The sequence below is a fragment of the Labeo rohita genome, chromosome 20 (genome assembly GCF_022985175.1).
Source record: "Labeo rohita strain BAU-BD-2019 chromosome 20, IGBB_LRoh.1.0, whole genome shotgun sequence".
NCBI classification, from domain to species: domain Eukaryota; kingdom Metazoa; phylum Chordata; class Actinopteri; order Cypriniformes; family Cyprinidae; genus Labeo; species Labeo rohita.
This window is the reverse complement of record NC_066888.1, coordinates 28,481,458-28,496,483: the sequence shown is the minus strand read 5'-3', so window position 1 is coordinate 28,496,483 and position 15,026 is coordinate 28,481,458. Positions and strand designations below refer to the sequence as shown.

Here is a 15,026-nt window from a genome sequence, read left to right as displayed (position 1 = left end):
AGATAGGTGTGTTTACACGGAGGACAGTGGATCAACAGCGGATCACATGTGAACGTTGTTTCGCGTGCACAACAGACCAAAAATAAGCCAGAGCTGCTGTAGTTTGCCCGTGTAAAGAGAAGCTGCTTTTACATGTTCAACTGCTTTATTTGGATCTGAAGGAAAGGCTTTGCTGATAGGCTTTGCTGTCAGTCTGCTAGCTTCCTATAGACCTGCTGTAGCCTAGCAGATTTACATTTCATGAATAAAAGTGTAAAACTGATGAGTGAATTGATCAAAATAACTTTGAGAAATGTCTCCATCAGCAATGCACTTTACCTCACAGCTTTCAACATTTGCAGTGATTTAAAGCCAAATCTAATAGACGTTTTTCTGTTCTGTTTTTCAGTGCATTGCATATAGGGAAATGTATATGATCCATGTGTGTCTAGTGTGAATCTACAGTGACCGAGGTGTCTATATAACTCTGCCAATCTGTTACAAGCCATGAATAATTAATGTGGTGCTTTTAATGTGCGATGCAATTATGGCAGTGGTGTCATTAGCGGGTACTGTACTCTCTCTCTTTGTGTGTGTGCGTGTGTGTGCATGTGTGTGCTTATGTGTGTGATTTAGTTTAGTGTAATTACAAGGGATGGATTGAGGATCTCATTTGTTGTTGAAATGCAGTCATGCAGGGCTTCTCCCTGTCACCAGATTAAAGTGAGTTATTCTGTCATAATGCTTTATCTGCAGCACCTTACATCTGTTGAATCATGGGAAATATGCAGACACGGCCTAACATGAAGAATAGAGTGGCACTGACAGCTAAAGCAAATCAGTGACTTGTGAATATATAGTGTGCATAGATTCTTACAATTTGGTTTTTATTTTGAGTTCTGCATTCTGTGGTGGAAGAAAATGATGGTGAGAGAAATCAAAAAATGAAATTTATATAAATAATTTCATTAAACAATAATAAAGTATTGTTTTGTGTATGCTAAATTGCTAACTCACATAATTTGCACATTTTATATTGTATTATTGTGTTTTATATTATAATTGAAAGAGAGAGAGTCCAAAATATATATATTTAAAATCTATATCTAAAAATATGGGTCAAATATGGGTTAAGATGTTCACATCAAAAGAGATTTATGTGATTTTATGTCCATAGAAAGCACATTATATGTAAGTAAAGTGTCTTTTAAGGTTTCAGATAAGTTTTTTGAGAATAAAATGTCAAAATTTGGTTGAAATACTGTTACATTGTCATTCAGTGTAACACAATATATATGTAAAAATTCAAACAACATGCTTATTCTGTTTTGTACATATTAAAATATATAAAATAATAAGGGAGCATATAAAATGTTATTGCATTTTAGATGAGTAAAAAATTCTTACTGACAAATGGGCAAAACCTAGGATAGTGGCACATTTTAAAAATGTACAAATTAGTAAATAAATTATTATTTGGGGTAAAAGTAATTAGTCTTTTAATATGTCATAAATTGATTTTTATTGTAAATATGCCTGACGAGATTGTTACACTGAATGCCATTTTCAGTGGGTGTCTTCTTTAGGAAATTAGGGAAAAATGTATGATTTTTTTTTTTTTTTCTCAGAAAAACAAAAACAAAGATCCAGTTGAATTAAACAGAAAACTTTCTAATTTTTTTTTTTTTTTTTTGAAAATCAACAACAATTTTAAATTTGTTTTAATGCTTAAACCCTTTTTCGTCTTTGACCCATATATAATAAAAACATAAATTTTTTAAATGTATTTTTGTTTTGTGTAAGCTATGTATGAAATATGTGCACACGTGTGTGTGTGTGTGTGTGTGTATATATCTATAGCTCTATAGCGGATTTTATGCATTTATATATAGTACAAATCTAAACATCCATATATATTTAGGTACAAAAATGTATTTTTAGTTTAGTTATATTTAGTTAAAAAATATATAAAAATGTATATTTATTTGAAAAAAAAAAAAAAAAAAAAAAAAAATATATATATATATATATATATATATAAATAGATAATAAAATATATAAACATGTAAATAATAAAAAATAAATATGCATTTTATGTAGATGGAGTACAAAATATATAAATAAAAATGTTTTTTGTATGCTATGTTTTTTTTTATTTAATTTTTTTAATTTAAAAAATGAAATATGTGCCTACATTTTATATTATATTATAATTGAATATATTTGTGTGTGCAATACATATAAAATATAAAGATGTTTTGATATATAAATACAGTACATAAAATGCTCTCTATAGTTTATATATTTTGTTATTTTTTATGTAATAAAACTAAAAATGTATAAAAATATTGAAAAGAAATCTGAGCTTTTCAAGCCATTTAAGTTTTTTTGTATTTGTTTCGTTGATTCTTTTTAAGCAATGCTTATTGATTCTTTCTGCCTCATATTATTCAGTTCCTTACGCTTCCTCTCCATATGAATGAGCTGATATTATGAGAAGCCTATATATCTCCTGATTATTTCTAGCGCACAGAGTTTACTCGAAGAGTAACACAGTTTGGTCGAAAGCTACAATAGTGAAGAACAGCTCTAGTAAACCTCATTCCACACTTCTGTCTTGTTTAGCTGACTCCAGTATAAAACAGCCAGCCAAAGCACAATAAATCCTGAATTTGTTGCAGAACAGCAGAACGGCCAAAAGTGGCTTATTTTACTAACAGCTTAATCTGTTCCCACACATACAAAGAGAGAAACTAATAACGCTACTCCCAACCTCGGGTCTCCAGAGTTATTACATGTGGATGTCAGTGGAGGACGACGACAAGATAAAGAAGCCGCGGGCAAATAACGGAAAACGAGGTTAGCGCAGACACTAAAGCCAAGCTGGTGCTGCTACATTGTTTTCTCGTAGCGTGTCCTGCATAGCTCTTAGCAATAAAGCTCAATAAAACTGCTGATTAGATTAATTAAAATCATGAGGCCTTGGAGCCGTACAATTTTAGTCGTTAGGAAAACTCGGGATAGCTGGACGGATCTCGTAACCATCTGGAAGAGTGCAAGTTTTCCTGTAAACTTGTGTTTTTTTCTTGTGGGTCTTGTAAAAAAAAAAAAACACTCGTTTTCTCATTTTTCCTCTTATAAAGACTAGCAGAGGCTGGATTATAAGAAGTAGATGGGTTATTTGTCATGTGTTGTCATTTGTCATTTTACACAGTAAATATTAAAATAATTTAGGAGTTAGTTTGATTTTTAAGTTTTCTAAGATTTGTATATATATTTATATATTTCTTTTTGTATTGTTAAGTATGAAATGTTTTGAATTTTACATATTTATTAATTTTTTTTGCTATTAAATGTCTTATTTGTAAGACGTTAAATTGAGACATTTTTTTGTTTGTCTCATTATGATATTAGTTTAGTTATTTGTAAAACATTTTATTTATTTTATATATTTATTCAGCATTTAATTTGTTTTTTAATTAAATTTGTGTATTTATTAAATGTTTATCTTTTTTTATCTTTTATCTTTCTAATTCATTTATTTTATTTTAGATTATTTGTTGTAGTTTTATTTAAAATTTAAGTACGCATTTGTTTGTTTCTGTTTAATTCTACCTGATTTTTAATATTTAATTTTAAGTTATTATAAATTATATTTAATTATGTTGTTTTATGTATTTATTTTTATCTGTTTTTCTTATTTTTATTAAATTATAATTTATTTGTATTATTTTAATTTTTAATGTTTTTTTTAGTTAATGTAGTGTTATTTAATTTTATGTAACTTACTAATTATGTAAGTATTTGTTTATGTAAATTGTTTGTTTGTGTGCTTATATCTACCTGATTTTATTTAACTTTATATTATGTAGTGTTATTTACTTAGTTTTTATGTATTTGTTGCTTTTTTTATAATTTTTGAAAAATAAATACAGTATATTTGTATTATTTTAATTTTATTATAATTATTTATTAATTATTTAATGTAGTTTTATTTAATTTTGTGTTATTTAATTGAGTGGGTTTTTTTGATAAATTTTATTAGATTTTTGTTATTTTAAATTATATTACGTTTTGAAGTTTTATTTATTTAATTTTATGTTGTTGGTTTTTTTTTTTGGTTATTTAGTCAATTTTTAAAGTTTAAAGTTTGTTTATTTATTCAGTTTGATTGTGTGTTTTTTAAATACATTATTTATTTATTTATTTATTTACTCATTTAAAAATGGAAATGCTTCTTTGGTCAATCTAAAAAGTGACTAAAGATGACACTTGCACTCATAGGAGTCTTCAAACGTTCGTCCGCACATAAAGAAGCCACTCGTACACAAGCATATTTGTCGGTGTTAAAAGCTTGCGTGTTATTTTTACACTCAGCTGAAGCGATGCAGTCTAAAATTCATACTTTTTTTTTTTTTTTTTTTTTTTTTTTTTTATAACTACTGTCTGGCAGACATTGAGATGTCTGCAGCGAGTTTTGTTGTGTTTCACGTCAAACCTGCCAAAAAGCTGGATTTGTTTGGTGCATTCTATTTCTATCTGCGTTTTGACAGGGTATAATCAATGCTATCGCTCTCTTTGTGTGCTCTCTTGCAGACAGCGCTACGTATCCTCTAAGAGGAAGTGATGTCACGACACCATCACCGCTTTGAGAGAGATTATCGAGGCCCCTGGGACCGTCGCGAGCGTGCCAGCGGCCTTCACAATGGCGTCGGCAACAGCACCTGCTCCTCGGCGCCGCCGGTGGCCAACGGCAACAACCGGCCGGGACTCCTCCCGCTCCCGGTAATCCCGTCCCTCCTTCCCACCCCCGTGACCATCGCGGTGACGTCGGCCAGCAACGACCTCGCCGCCAAACGCTCGGGAGCCGCCGCGTCGGCCGCGGCACCTGTTGTGAAGGTAGAAACTGAGAAATCGGCATCCAGATCGCTCGCATTTCCATTTCGCTCACGCTGCCAGATTGCTTCATTTGGTCCCGCTCTTCTTCTCCTCGCTAATTTTCTCTTTCATTATGCAAATGAGAAACTCTGAGCAATGGGCCGAATTAAGCCCGAGCCCGTGGCTCTGTCAAGTCTGTTGTGGGCAAGAAATAAAAGGCGTTCGAGATGAATGCCATTCTGGAGAATTAGCTCAAGGAACGACAAAAGCATGAACTGTTGTTTCACTCTTCATGCTGTTTAATCAGATTAGCTTCTGTTTCACTTAGATTTCATGCATAAAGACAGTTTACCAGCTACTTGCCATGCAGCTTTTGCGGCCCACGCTCTTATAAAGCCATGATTGACGTGACCTTTGTTCGAGACCTGCCGAACGTACACATTTTGGAGGTATTGTTCACTTGAGGTCTCGTTAATGCCTAATAGGAGGCGTTTGGTGTGCTGTAGGTTAGGAGATGTTTTCAGGCTAATTTCTCTTAGTTTCAATCAGTCGAGTCTCCCTGCAGAAGCGCTTGCCAGCTTTTCTCTACCTCGCTCGAAGCCCACTTCAGGGAGCGATCCGGCCTCAAAATCTTGGCATCTCCAACTACAGCTACTGTCATCTCACATCGGCGCTTTTTGTTTGAACTTGTGCGCTTGAGTGGATTCCGTGGGACTTCTGTGGCCGGAAAGCTCTGTGAGTATCAAACCAAATGCTTTAGCATTATGCAGATTGTTTTAACACTGACCCTGTGGGCGAACGCCAGCGGTTGGACGCTGACCGCCGAGTTCAGCTTTGACTTTGACGTGTCTCTCTGATGAATGTTTCAGTATGCAGAAAACCCCCCACAATTTTTTATTTAAAAAAAAAAGTCTTTTGTAAAAGCCCTTTGGCTGCTCTATAAGTCATACACTTTACAAAATGACTTTTTAAAGTTGTAAATAAGCATTATTGCAGTATGCTTTCACAAGGAAATACTTACTAGCAATTGTTTCAAAGTAAATCATGCACCTTTTTTTTGTGTACAATATAAACTTTTATGGAACTTCTGTGGAAGCCTGTTTCTAACCACTGAATAAAAAATTTAAATAGGTCATTTTTATCTTGCATTTCTGACTTTTTTCTCAGAATTTTGTAAAAAAAAAAAAAACCTTGCAGTTGCAAGTTATAAATTCTAAGTTCACAATTCTAAGAAATAAAATTGCAAATCTAAAAAATATATAGTTAGAATTGCGAGATATAAACTCAGTTCTGAGAAGTAAAGTCAGAATTGCGAATTATAGTCAAAATTGTGAGATAATTAATTCTCACTTTATTCTGAGAATTGAAGTCAGAATTACAAATTATAAAGTCAAAATTTTTGACTTTCTTAGAATTTTTTTCTTAGAATTGCTTGCAATTGTGAGTTATAAAGTCAGAATTGCAAAATATAAACTCACAATTGCCAATTATAATGTCAGAATCACAAGATATTTTTCCCCCTAAAATTGAGTTTATATTTCACAATTGTGACTTTTTTTATATCAGCAGTTGTGAGATATTAAGTCAGAATCGTAAGATATAAACTCTAGCTCAAATTCTAGCTTTCCTTCCTCAGAATTGAGATTATATTCTGCAATTGTGACTTTTCTCTCAGAATTGCAAGATTATATCAACAATTGCAAGATGTTAAGTCAGAATTGTGAGATATAAACTCAGTTCTAAGGAAAAAAGTCAGAATTGTGAGTTTATATCTCACAATTCTGACTTAGTATCTTGCAATTGTTGATATAATCTTGCAGTTCTGAGAGAAAAGTCGCAATTGCGAGATATGAACTCAATTCTAAGGAAAAAAGACAGAATTGTAAGTTTATATCTTGCAATTGTGACTTTTTTCTCAGTTGTGAGTTCATATCAACAATTGCGAGATATTACGTCAGAATTGTGAGAGATAAACTAACAATTCTGACTTTTTTTTCCTCAGAAATGAGTTTATACCTTGCAATTGTGACTTCTTTCTCAGAACTGCGAGTTTAAATCAACAATTGCAAGATATTAAGTCCAGGGTTCCCACGCTTCTTGAAAGTACTTGAATATCAGACACATGGATTCAAGGCCTGGAAAGTACTTGAAAACAAATACAGGTCCTTGAAAGTGCTTGAAGCAAATTTGAAATAAATTTTGTTTAGTAGAATGGTGCTATTTAAAAAATGTTTCTATATGCGCAGTCAAAGACTAAATGGAACAGCGTTAATGATTGGAGCATGAACATAAGTGAAATGTTAAGTACTGTAAGAGGTCTTTCATGATGCTACACTGCAAAAAATGCTTTTCTTACTTGGATTTTTTTGTCTTGTTTCTGGCCAAAATATCTAAAAACTCTTAAATCAAGAAGGATTTTCTAGCAAAAATGATTGTCGTCTTCAGAAAAAAGAAGTCGAAATTGAGTTTTTCCTTAGAACAAGCAAAATAATCTGCCAGTGGGGTAAGAAAAATAATCTTATTTCAAGCAGAAAACAAGATTATTTTGCTTACCCCATTGGCAGATTATTTTGCTTATTTCAAGCAAACTTACTCAATTTTGACTTATTTTTTCTGAAAACTAGAAAACAATTTTTGCTTGTCTAGAAAATCCCTCTTTATTTAAGAATTTGTAGATATATTTGGAAACAAGACAAAAAATCTAAGTAAGAAAAGCATTTTTTGCGGTGTACATATGCTGGCGTGTGAATTTGATAGGTGCTTGATAAAAAAATAAATGGTGCTTTAAAAAGTCGTTGAAAGTCCTTGAATCTGGTGTTCATGAAAAAGTGGGAACTCTGTGAGTCAGAATTGCAAGAATTTTGACATTTTTCCTCAGAATTGAGTTTATATCTCGCAATTGTGACTTGTTTTTCTCAGAATTGTGAGTTTATATCAACAATTGCAAGATATTAAGTCAAAATTGTGAGATGTAAACTCGCAAATCTGATTTTTTTTCCTCAGATTTGAGTTTATATCTCGCAATTGTGACTTTTTTTCTCAGAATTGCGAGTTTAAATCAACAATTGTGAGATATTAAGTCAGAATTGCGAGATATAAACTCCTGTTTCTGATCTTTTTTTTCGTCAGATTTATCTTACCATTGTGACTTTTATTTCTCAGAATTGCGAGTTTAGATTAACAACTGTGAGATATTAAATCAAATTTTTTTTGAATCAGTGAATCATTCCATTTTGAACTGATTCATGTACATGAACTGTCTGAATGAAGTGGTTCACTGATATGCAGCTCTCAGGTAGCATATAAACGAAATACAACAAAATATTATTGTTAGAAAAAAGTTGAAAACAGCAGTGCTTAACTGAATAAGAGACTTCTCTAATGAAAAGTGAATCAGTACTTTTTGAACTGATTCATTTACGTGCACTGTGAACAAATAGTTTTTCACGGATATGTAACTCTCTTTCATTCATTCTAGAAACCACAGCTAAAAAAAGTTTAGAAATATTGTAAAAATACTTGAATATCATGTTTTTATACTTTTAAATCATGACAAATTGAAACTAGTAAGCTTAATTTTCTTTCCACTGTATGTGGAGGCATACAAAATATTGCAGTCTCGTGTTTAATTCAGCGCATTACTTGCCATTTCTTATTTTGCCAGTTCTATGTGAAATTTAGTGCGATTTCTAAGTGAAAAGTGTTTCAAAGTAAATCATACACCACTTTAGAAACTGCAGCTACAAAAAAAAGTTCATAATTGTACATAATTGACTACATCATGACAAATTAAATCAAGTTAAGTGAGCTTTGACATTTCGCCACATGTGAAGACATACAAAGTAAAAATAACTGAGAAAATGTTTCAGCTTTCTGAATGTTTTTGACACTTCTGCTGTACACTGACAAATTAAATTGTTGCAGAGAAGTTCTGCAAATAACTTTTGAAGGTTCTAAATTTGAAAAAAATTCTTGAAATAATGTCAAATAATGAACTTAAGAGTTCAGAATAGCATTTTTTTTTTAAGAAATAATGAAAGACATTATTATTATTATTATTATTATTATATTATTATTTATAAACAGAGGTTTTCAAACTGGGGTCCGGGGACCCCCAGGGGTCAAGAAGGAGGTGCTAGGGGGTCCTTAGAAATATTTGGAGAGAAAAAAAAAAAAAAAAAAAATATATATATATATATATATATATATATATATATATATATATATATATATATATATATTATTAATATCATAATTATAATTATATTATACAATTATATTTTATATATAATTATAAAATAATTAATACAAAAATATGATTGAATAAGAATGAAAGAAATAAATTATGCAAAAATGTGTTAAAATAAATGAGTTAAAAATGAAAACAGAAATAAATACAAATTATGTTAAAATGAATTATAAAATTTAGATAAAAAAAAGATAAATATTGTACTTTACTTTAAAATACTTTAAAATAATTGTTTTAAAAAAAAGAGGAATAATAATGTAATTTAATAGAAACTAAATAATTTCTTAATTTTTGACTGTGTAAATTGGGTATTTATACAAGAAACTATAAAAAATGTCTTTTACTTTTTATAAGGGGGGTTCCTCACACAATGATGATCATATTTAGGGGTCCGTGGCACCTAAAAGATTAAAAACCCCTGATTTATAAACACTAATATTTAGTAGTTTATTAAGCAAAGATGCTTTAACAGTATAAATGTTTATTACATAACATATCCATTTCTGTTTTTCAAATAATCCTGAAAAAAATAAATCACAGCTTCCACAAAATTTAGCATATTAGAATGATTTCTGAAGGATCATGTGACACTGAAGACTGAAGTAATGATGCTGAAAATTCAGCTTTGATCACATATTAAACATATTAACATATTAAAATAGAAACCAGTTATTATTTTTGCAATTTTACTGTATTTTGGATCAAATAAATGCAACCTTGGTGACCTTTTTAAAAAGTAGATTAAAAAAATGCTTTCACAACATTGTTGTGCTAGTTGCATTCTTCAAAAGTGTCTTCAACTTCTGTTTCCCACTGGAAAAAAAAAAAGTAAAAAAGCAGCAGACAGGTTTGGAACGACATGAGAGTGAGTAAATAATGACAGAACTTCTCTTTTAAGTTAGCAGCATTGCTACTTTTAGTTAGTTAGTCTCCAGCACTAGAGGAAATGTGTTTACCTCGGCTTTCTTTAATTATTGCCTGAAGGAAACTCATCAGAACACGGTAGAGTCTTGAGGGACCGACGCTTTCTCTGTCATCTGTCATCAAAGTCCCCATGTTGTTCAGCCCACGGTCCAGCTCATAGATGCTATTCAGATAAATATAAAAGCAAAAGCGGCAGAAAAAGATGAGAAGGAACGAGAAGAACGACAGAGAGCAATATCGGCTTTCCTTGGTCATGACACGGATGTCTAATAAGCCAAATTGTTTGTGTGTAGTTAATGACTCTGAATGCCGCGTGTTTGTTTTTAACCTTGATAGGTATGTGGCGTTTGATTGAGTTTGTGTGGCTGGTTTACAGTGAGTCTGTTTATGTGTGCGAGACAGATCGGCATCTAATTAGCGAGATGGAGAGGGACCGTTGCGTCGGCTCACACGTCTTTTTGTGACAAACTCTAAGCAGCGAACAATAAATAACGCAGCTACTGTAACTTTAAGAGGCCCATCTGCCTTCGCTGTCTGTCATGACAAACGACATTTCGGAACCAACAAACGACTCTTAATTGAACTAGAGGTGTGGCAGCTTATTTACTCGCCTCCTCTTGTAATTAATTTTGTTTGTAATGCCGTTGTTTATTTATTTATTCCCTCAGGCGTAACCACAAATCCACAGCCACTGACATAGACTTTTTTTTATATATATATATATATATATATATATATATATATATATATATATATATATATATATATATATATATATATATATATATATATATATAATTCCAAGAGTGCTTGAGAAAGTCTGTTTAGAGCAGTGGTTCTCAGCCAAGGGGTTTGGGTCCCGTATGGAAGCCTCAGCAAACTTGTAAGAGGCAAGATGACTTAAAATAACTGCCTAACTCCAACCGGACAGCTGAATCCCTCACAGTCTTCAAGAAACAACTGAAGACAAGATGACTTAAAATAACTGCCTAACTCCAAGCATCTGACTGCCTCACAGTCTTCAAGAAAAAAAACCTTTTCTGTGCTCTTCTGAAAAAAAAAAAAACCTTTTCTGTGTTCTTTTTTTCCCTTAATATCTTTCTGTCCTAGCTTTTATTGTTTAAAACAATGACTGAAAACTTTCATAACAGGCACTTTTCGTATTCATTGCCATCTTGTGAAACGCTTGTCATTTTTTTCAAAGCACCTGCCAAATGAATAAATGTAAATGTAAAATTCTTTAAAAGAAGACAAAACAAGCATAAAAATAAGTTAAGACAGTCCTTTTAAAAAAATCAAGATATTTCTTTAATTTACCCTTTCAACAGCTTTTTTATCATCTTTTTTTTTTTTTTAAGATAATACAATAAAAGAGTGATTTCTAGACCTGGAAAACTCATATAAATGAAATCTTACCTTATATTAAACCTTATAACTCAATAGGCACTTTTATATATTTTAATGAAATATACCGTTTTCTAGTTGTGCCATGCTCTAAAATTTTTATTTTATTTTATTTTATTTTATTTTATTTTATTTTATTTTATTTTATTTTATTTTATTTATTTATTATTATTTTTTTATTTATTTATAATGATGCTGAAAATTCAGCTTTGCATCACAGAAATAAGTTGTATTTGTAATATATTCAAACAGAAAACAGTCATTTTTAAATTGTAATAATATTTGACTGAAAACCTAACAGGCACTTCTTGTGTTCATTGCCATCTTATGAAACGCTTGTCTTTTTTTTTTAAAGCACCTGCCAAATGAATAAATGTAAATATAAAATTCTTTAAAAGAAGACAAAACACGCATAAAAATAAGCTAAGACAGTCCTTTTAAAAAAAAACAAGATATTTCTTTAATTTACCCTTTCAACAGCTTTTTTATCATCTATACAATACAATAAAAGAGTGATTTCTAGACCTGGAAATACCTTATTAAACCTTATAACTCAATTGGCACTTTTATATATTTTAAGGAAATATACAGTTTTGTAGTTGTGTCATGCTCTAAAATGTTTATTTTATTTATTTTATTATTTAATTTTTTTTTTAATTCATAATGATGCTGAAAATTCAGCTTTGCATCACAGAAATAAATTGTATTTGTTATATATTCAAACTAAAAACTTAACTGAAATTTAACTGAAAATTTAACGGACACTTCTCGTGGTCATTGCCATCTTACAATGATTTTTTTTTTTTTACTTAAAATCATTTGCTACCCTGCTGACTTAAAATTTTAGGTTTAGTCAATTATAAATTAATGTTAATGTTAATTCATTAATGTTAACTGACTTGGATATTTTAGTTAACTAAACAAAATATGTTAAGGCAGCGGGGTAACACATTAATTTAAGTCAAAACAATTTTTGTTGTGCCAAACAGTGTGCCAGAAAAATAAATGTAAATGTAAAGCTATTAAAAATAAGACACAACAAGCATAAAATTAAGATATTTCTAGACCTGGAAAAGTCATATAAATTAAATCTTACCTTATATCTTACCTTATTAAACCTTATAACTCCATGGGCACTTTAATGTATTTTGTTGAAATATACAATTTTCTAGCTGTACCATGCCCTAAAATGATTTTATTTTATTTTATTTTATTTTAGTTTAGTTTAGTTTAGTTTAGTTTAGTTTATTCCTGAGGCCTTTGAATATTGTTGTGGAAAACTGATGGCCGTGCAGTAAAAAATGCTAACACTGGATTACAGTCACACTGGAGCAACTTACTGATTTTTTTAATATGTATTACTAACTAAAAATTACCAAAAAGTATTTTTACTATATTATTTTTTTATTATTATTTTTGGTAACATGTACCATGGTGTATCAATATAGCACAATGTTCTGTGTGTCTATCAAATTACCATTACTGCACCATGATATTTTTTTAATAAGGCACACTGAAGAAAAATTGGTGTGGATTTACTTTGAAACTTTTTTCACTCTGGAATTGCTAGTGAATTTCACAAACTATTACAAAGAAGTGCCAAGGAACACATTCAAGTAGAAAGACTGAAATCGTATTTTCTTGTAAAAAGTACTGCAGTAATCTTTATTTACAACCTTTTTTTTTTTTTTTTACAATGTACTTCACTCCAGAATGATCTAGAACATCTTTTATTTACCATCCCTCAGGAGACTGTAAACTGATCCCACGATTTGAAGCACAGAACTCTGGTTTGCTAGCGCACAGATGCATGCTCGGCAATTTCTGCGTGGGTGTCGCTAACAAAGGATTGAACGCTGAGTGACGAGATGTTGTGGCGGCTGTCAGTGCATCTGCTTCTGAACGTTGTGTAGACGCTGTGATGAAGCCATCCTAAAGATGCTGACCAGTGAAATGCTGCAGGCTGTCAATTATGCAGGCGAACCAGATAGAAAGATCCAACAACTTAACAAAACTTGTACCAGGTGCACTAGCATTCAAAAGTTTGGGGTCAAAAGTACAGTAAAAGCAGTACAATTGTGAAATATTATTGCAATTTCCCAAATTTTTAAACTGTATTTATTTAGCATATTTAATTTTTTTCATTTAGCTATACCACAAAATTGATTTATCCAAAGTAGGCAATTGCATGAAAAATGCTCAGTCTAACATGAATATATAAAACATGAATATATAAACATATTTACTACCTAATTTGTGTTTATTGCCATCTTATGATGACTCGCTTGTCGTTTTTCTCAAAGCGTCTGCCAAATGAATAAGTGCAAATGTAATATTATTTAAAATAAGACAAAACATACGTAAAATGAGCTGAAACAGTCCTTTTAAAAAAAAATCAAGCATTTCTTGCTTTAATCTCAACAACTTTATTTATTTATTTTTGAAGAATAATAAAAGGGTGATTTCTAGACCTGGAAAAGTCATATAAATTTAATCTTACCTTTAATCTTACTATATTAAACCTTATAACTCCATGGCCATTTTATATATTTTATGAATATACAATTTTCTAGGTCTGCCATGCTCTAAAATGTATTTTATTTTATTTAAAATAACTGTTTTCTATTTGAATATATTTTAAAATGCAATTTATTCCTGTGATGCAAAGCTGAATTTTCAGCATCATTACTACAGTCTTCAGTGTCACATGATCCTTCAGAAATCATTCTAATATGCCGATTTGCTGCACAAGAAGCATTTCTGATTATTTTTGTTTAAAGCTGTTGGCTGCTTCATATTTTATTTTCTTTTATTTAATTTATTTTTTGGAACCTTATATATTTATTTATTGTCACTTTTATTTATTTATTTTATGAAGAATAATAATAAAAGAGTGATTTCTAAACCTGGAAAAGTCATATAAATTTAATCTTACCTTAAATCTTACCTTATTAAACCTTAGAACTATGTGGGCATTTTATATATTTTAAGAATATACAATTGTCTAGTTGTAACATGCTCTAAAATGTTATTTTATTTTATTTTATTTTATTTTATTTTATTTTATTTTATTTTATTTTATTTTATTTTATTTTATTTTATTTTATTTTATAATGATGCTAAAGATTTAGCATTGCATCACAGAAATAAATTATATTTTGCAAAATATTCAAATACAAAACAGTTTTTTTAATTGTAATATTATTTGTGAATACTTGTGATGAATTGCTTGTTGTTTTCCTCAGCTGTAATACCGAATTGATTGGACGAAACCACACATAAACATACAGACTCTATGTGATCTGTATCATATCCGGCACACTGAAAATATGAAATACTATCATCTGATGGCTGAATGGATCAAATTGTACGCTCTCTCCCAGTTACGCTGCATTTCAAGACACATTACAGTGAGATTACCTACTAGAGACCAGCCTCCGCACACAGCTTGAGTCTGTTTCCTACTCCATTATCAGTGAAATGCATGAATCACGGGTTAACCCGGGTCACCTCGCAGAGCTGGTCAGAGCCATTTGCACTTTGCAAATTGATGGAAAGCAAGTGTTTTCTGTTGGCAAAAGCAATTTGGTTC

The 15,026-nt window shown here is 30.7% G+C and overlaps 1 protein-coding gene across 3 annotated transcripts in view; it reads left to right on the top strand.

Moving 5' to 3' along the window:
* The window catches only part of LOC127183168 (kelch-like protein 29), a 331,992-nt gene that overhangs the window by 108,972 nt on the left and 207,994 nt on the right, over positions 1–15,026 (top strand). The window contains exon 3 of one of the 3 annotated variants that reach the window (XM_051139031.1): positions 4,576–4,878. The exons of 1 other annotated variant lie outside the window; for it this stretch is intronic. In XM_051139031.1, the coding sequence (XP_050994988.1) occupies positions 4,606–4,878 (273 nt within the window). In that variant the 5' untranslated portion in view covers positions 4,576–4,605. Of the gene's footprint in view, positions 1–4,575; positions 4,879–15,026 lie in introns of those variants that run through there. One more of the 3 variants, XM_051139033.1, reaches the window with a different exon arrangement.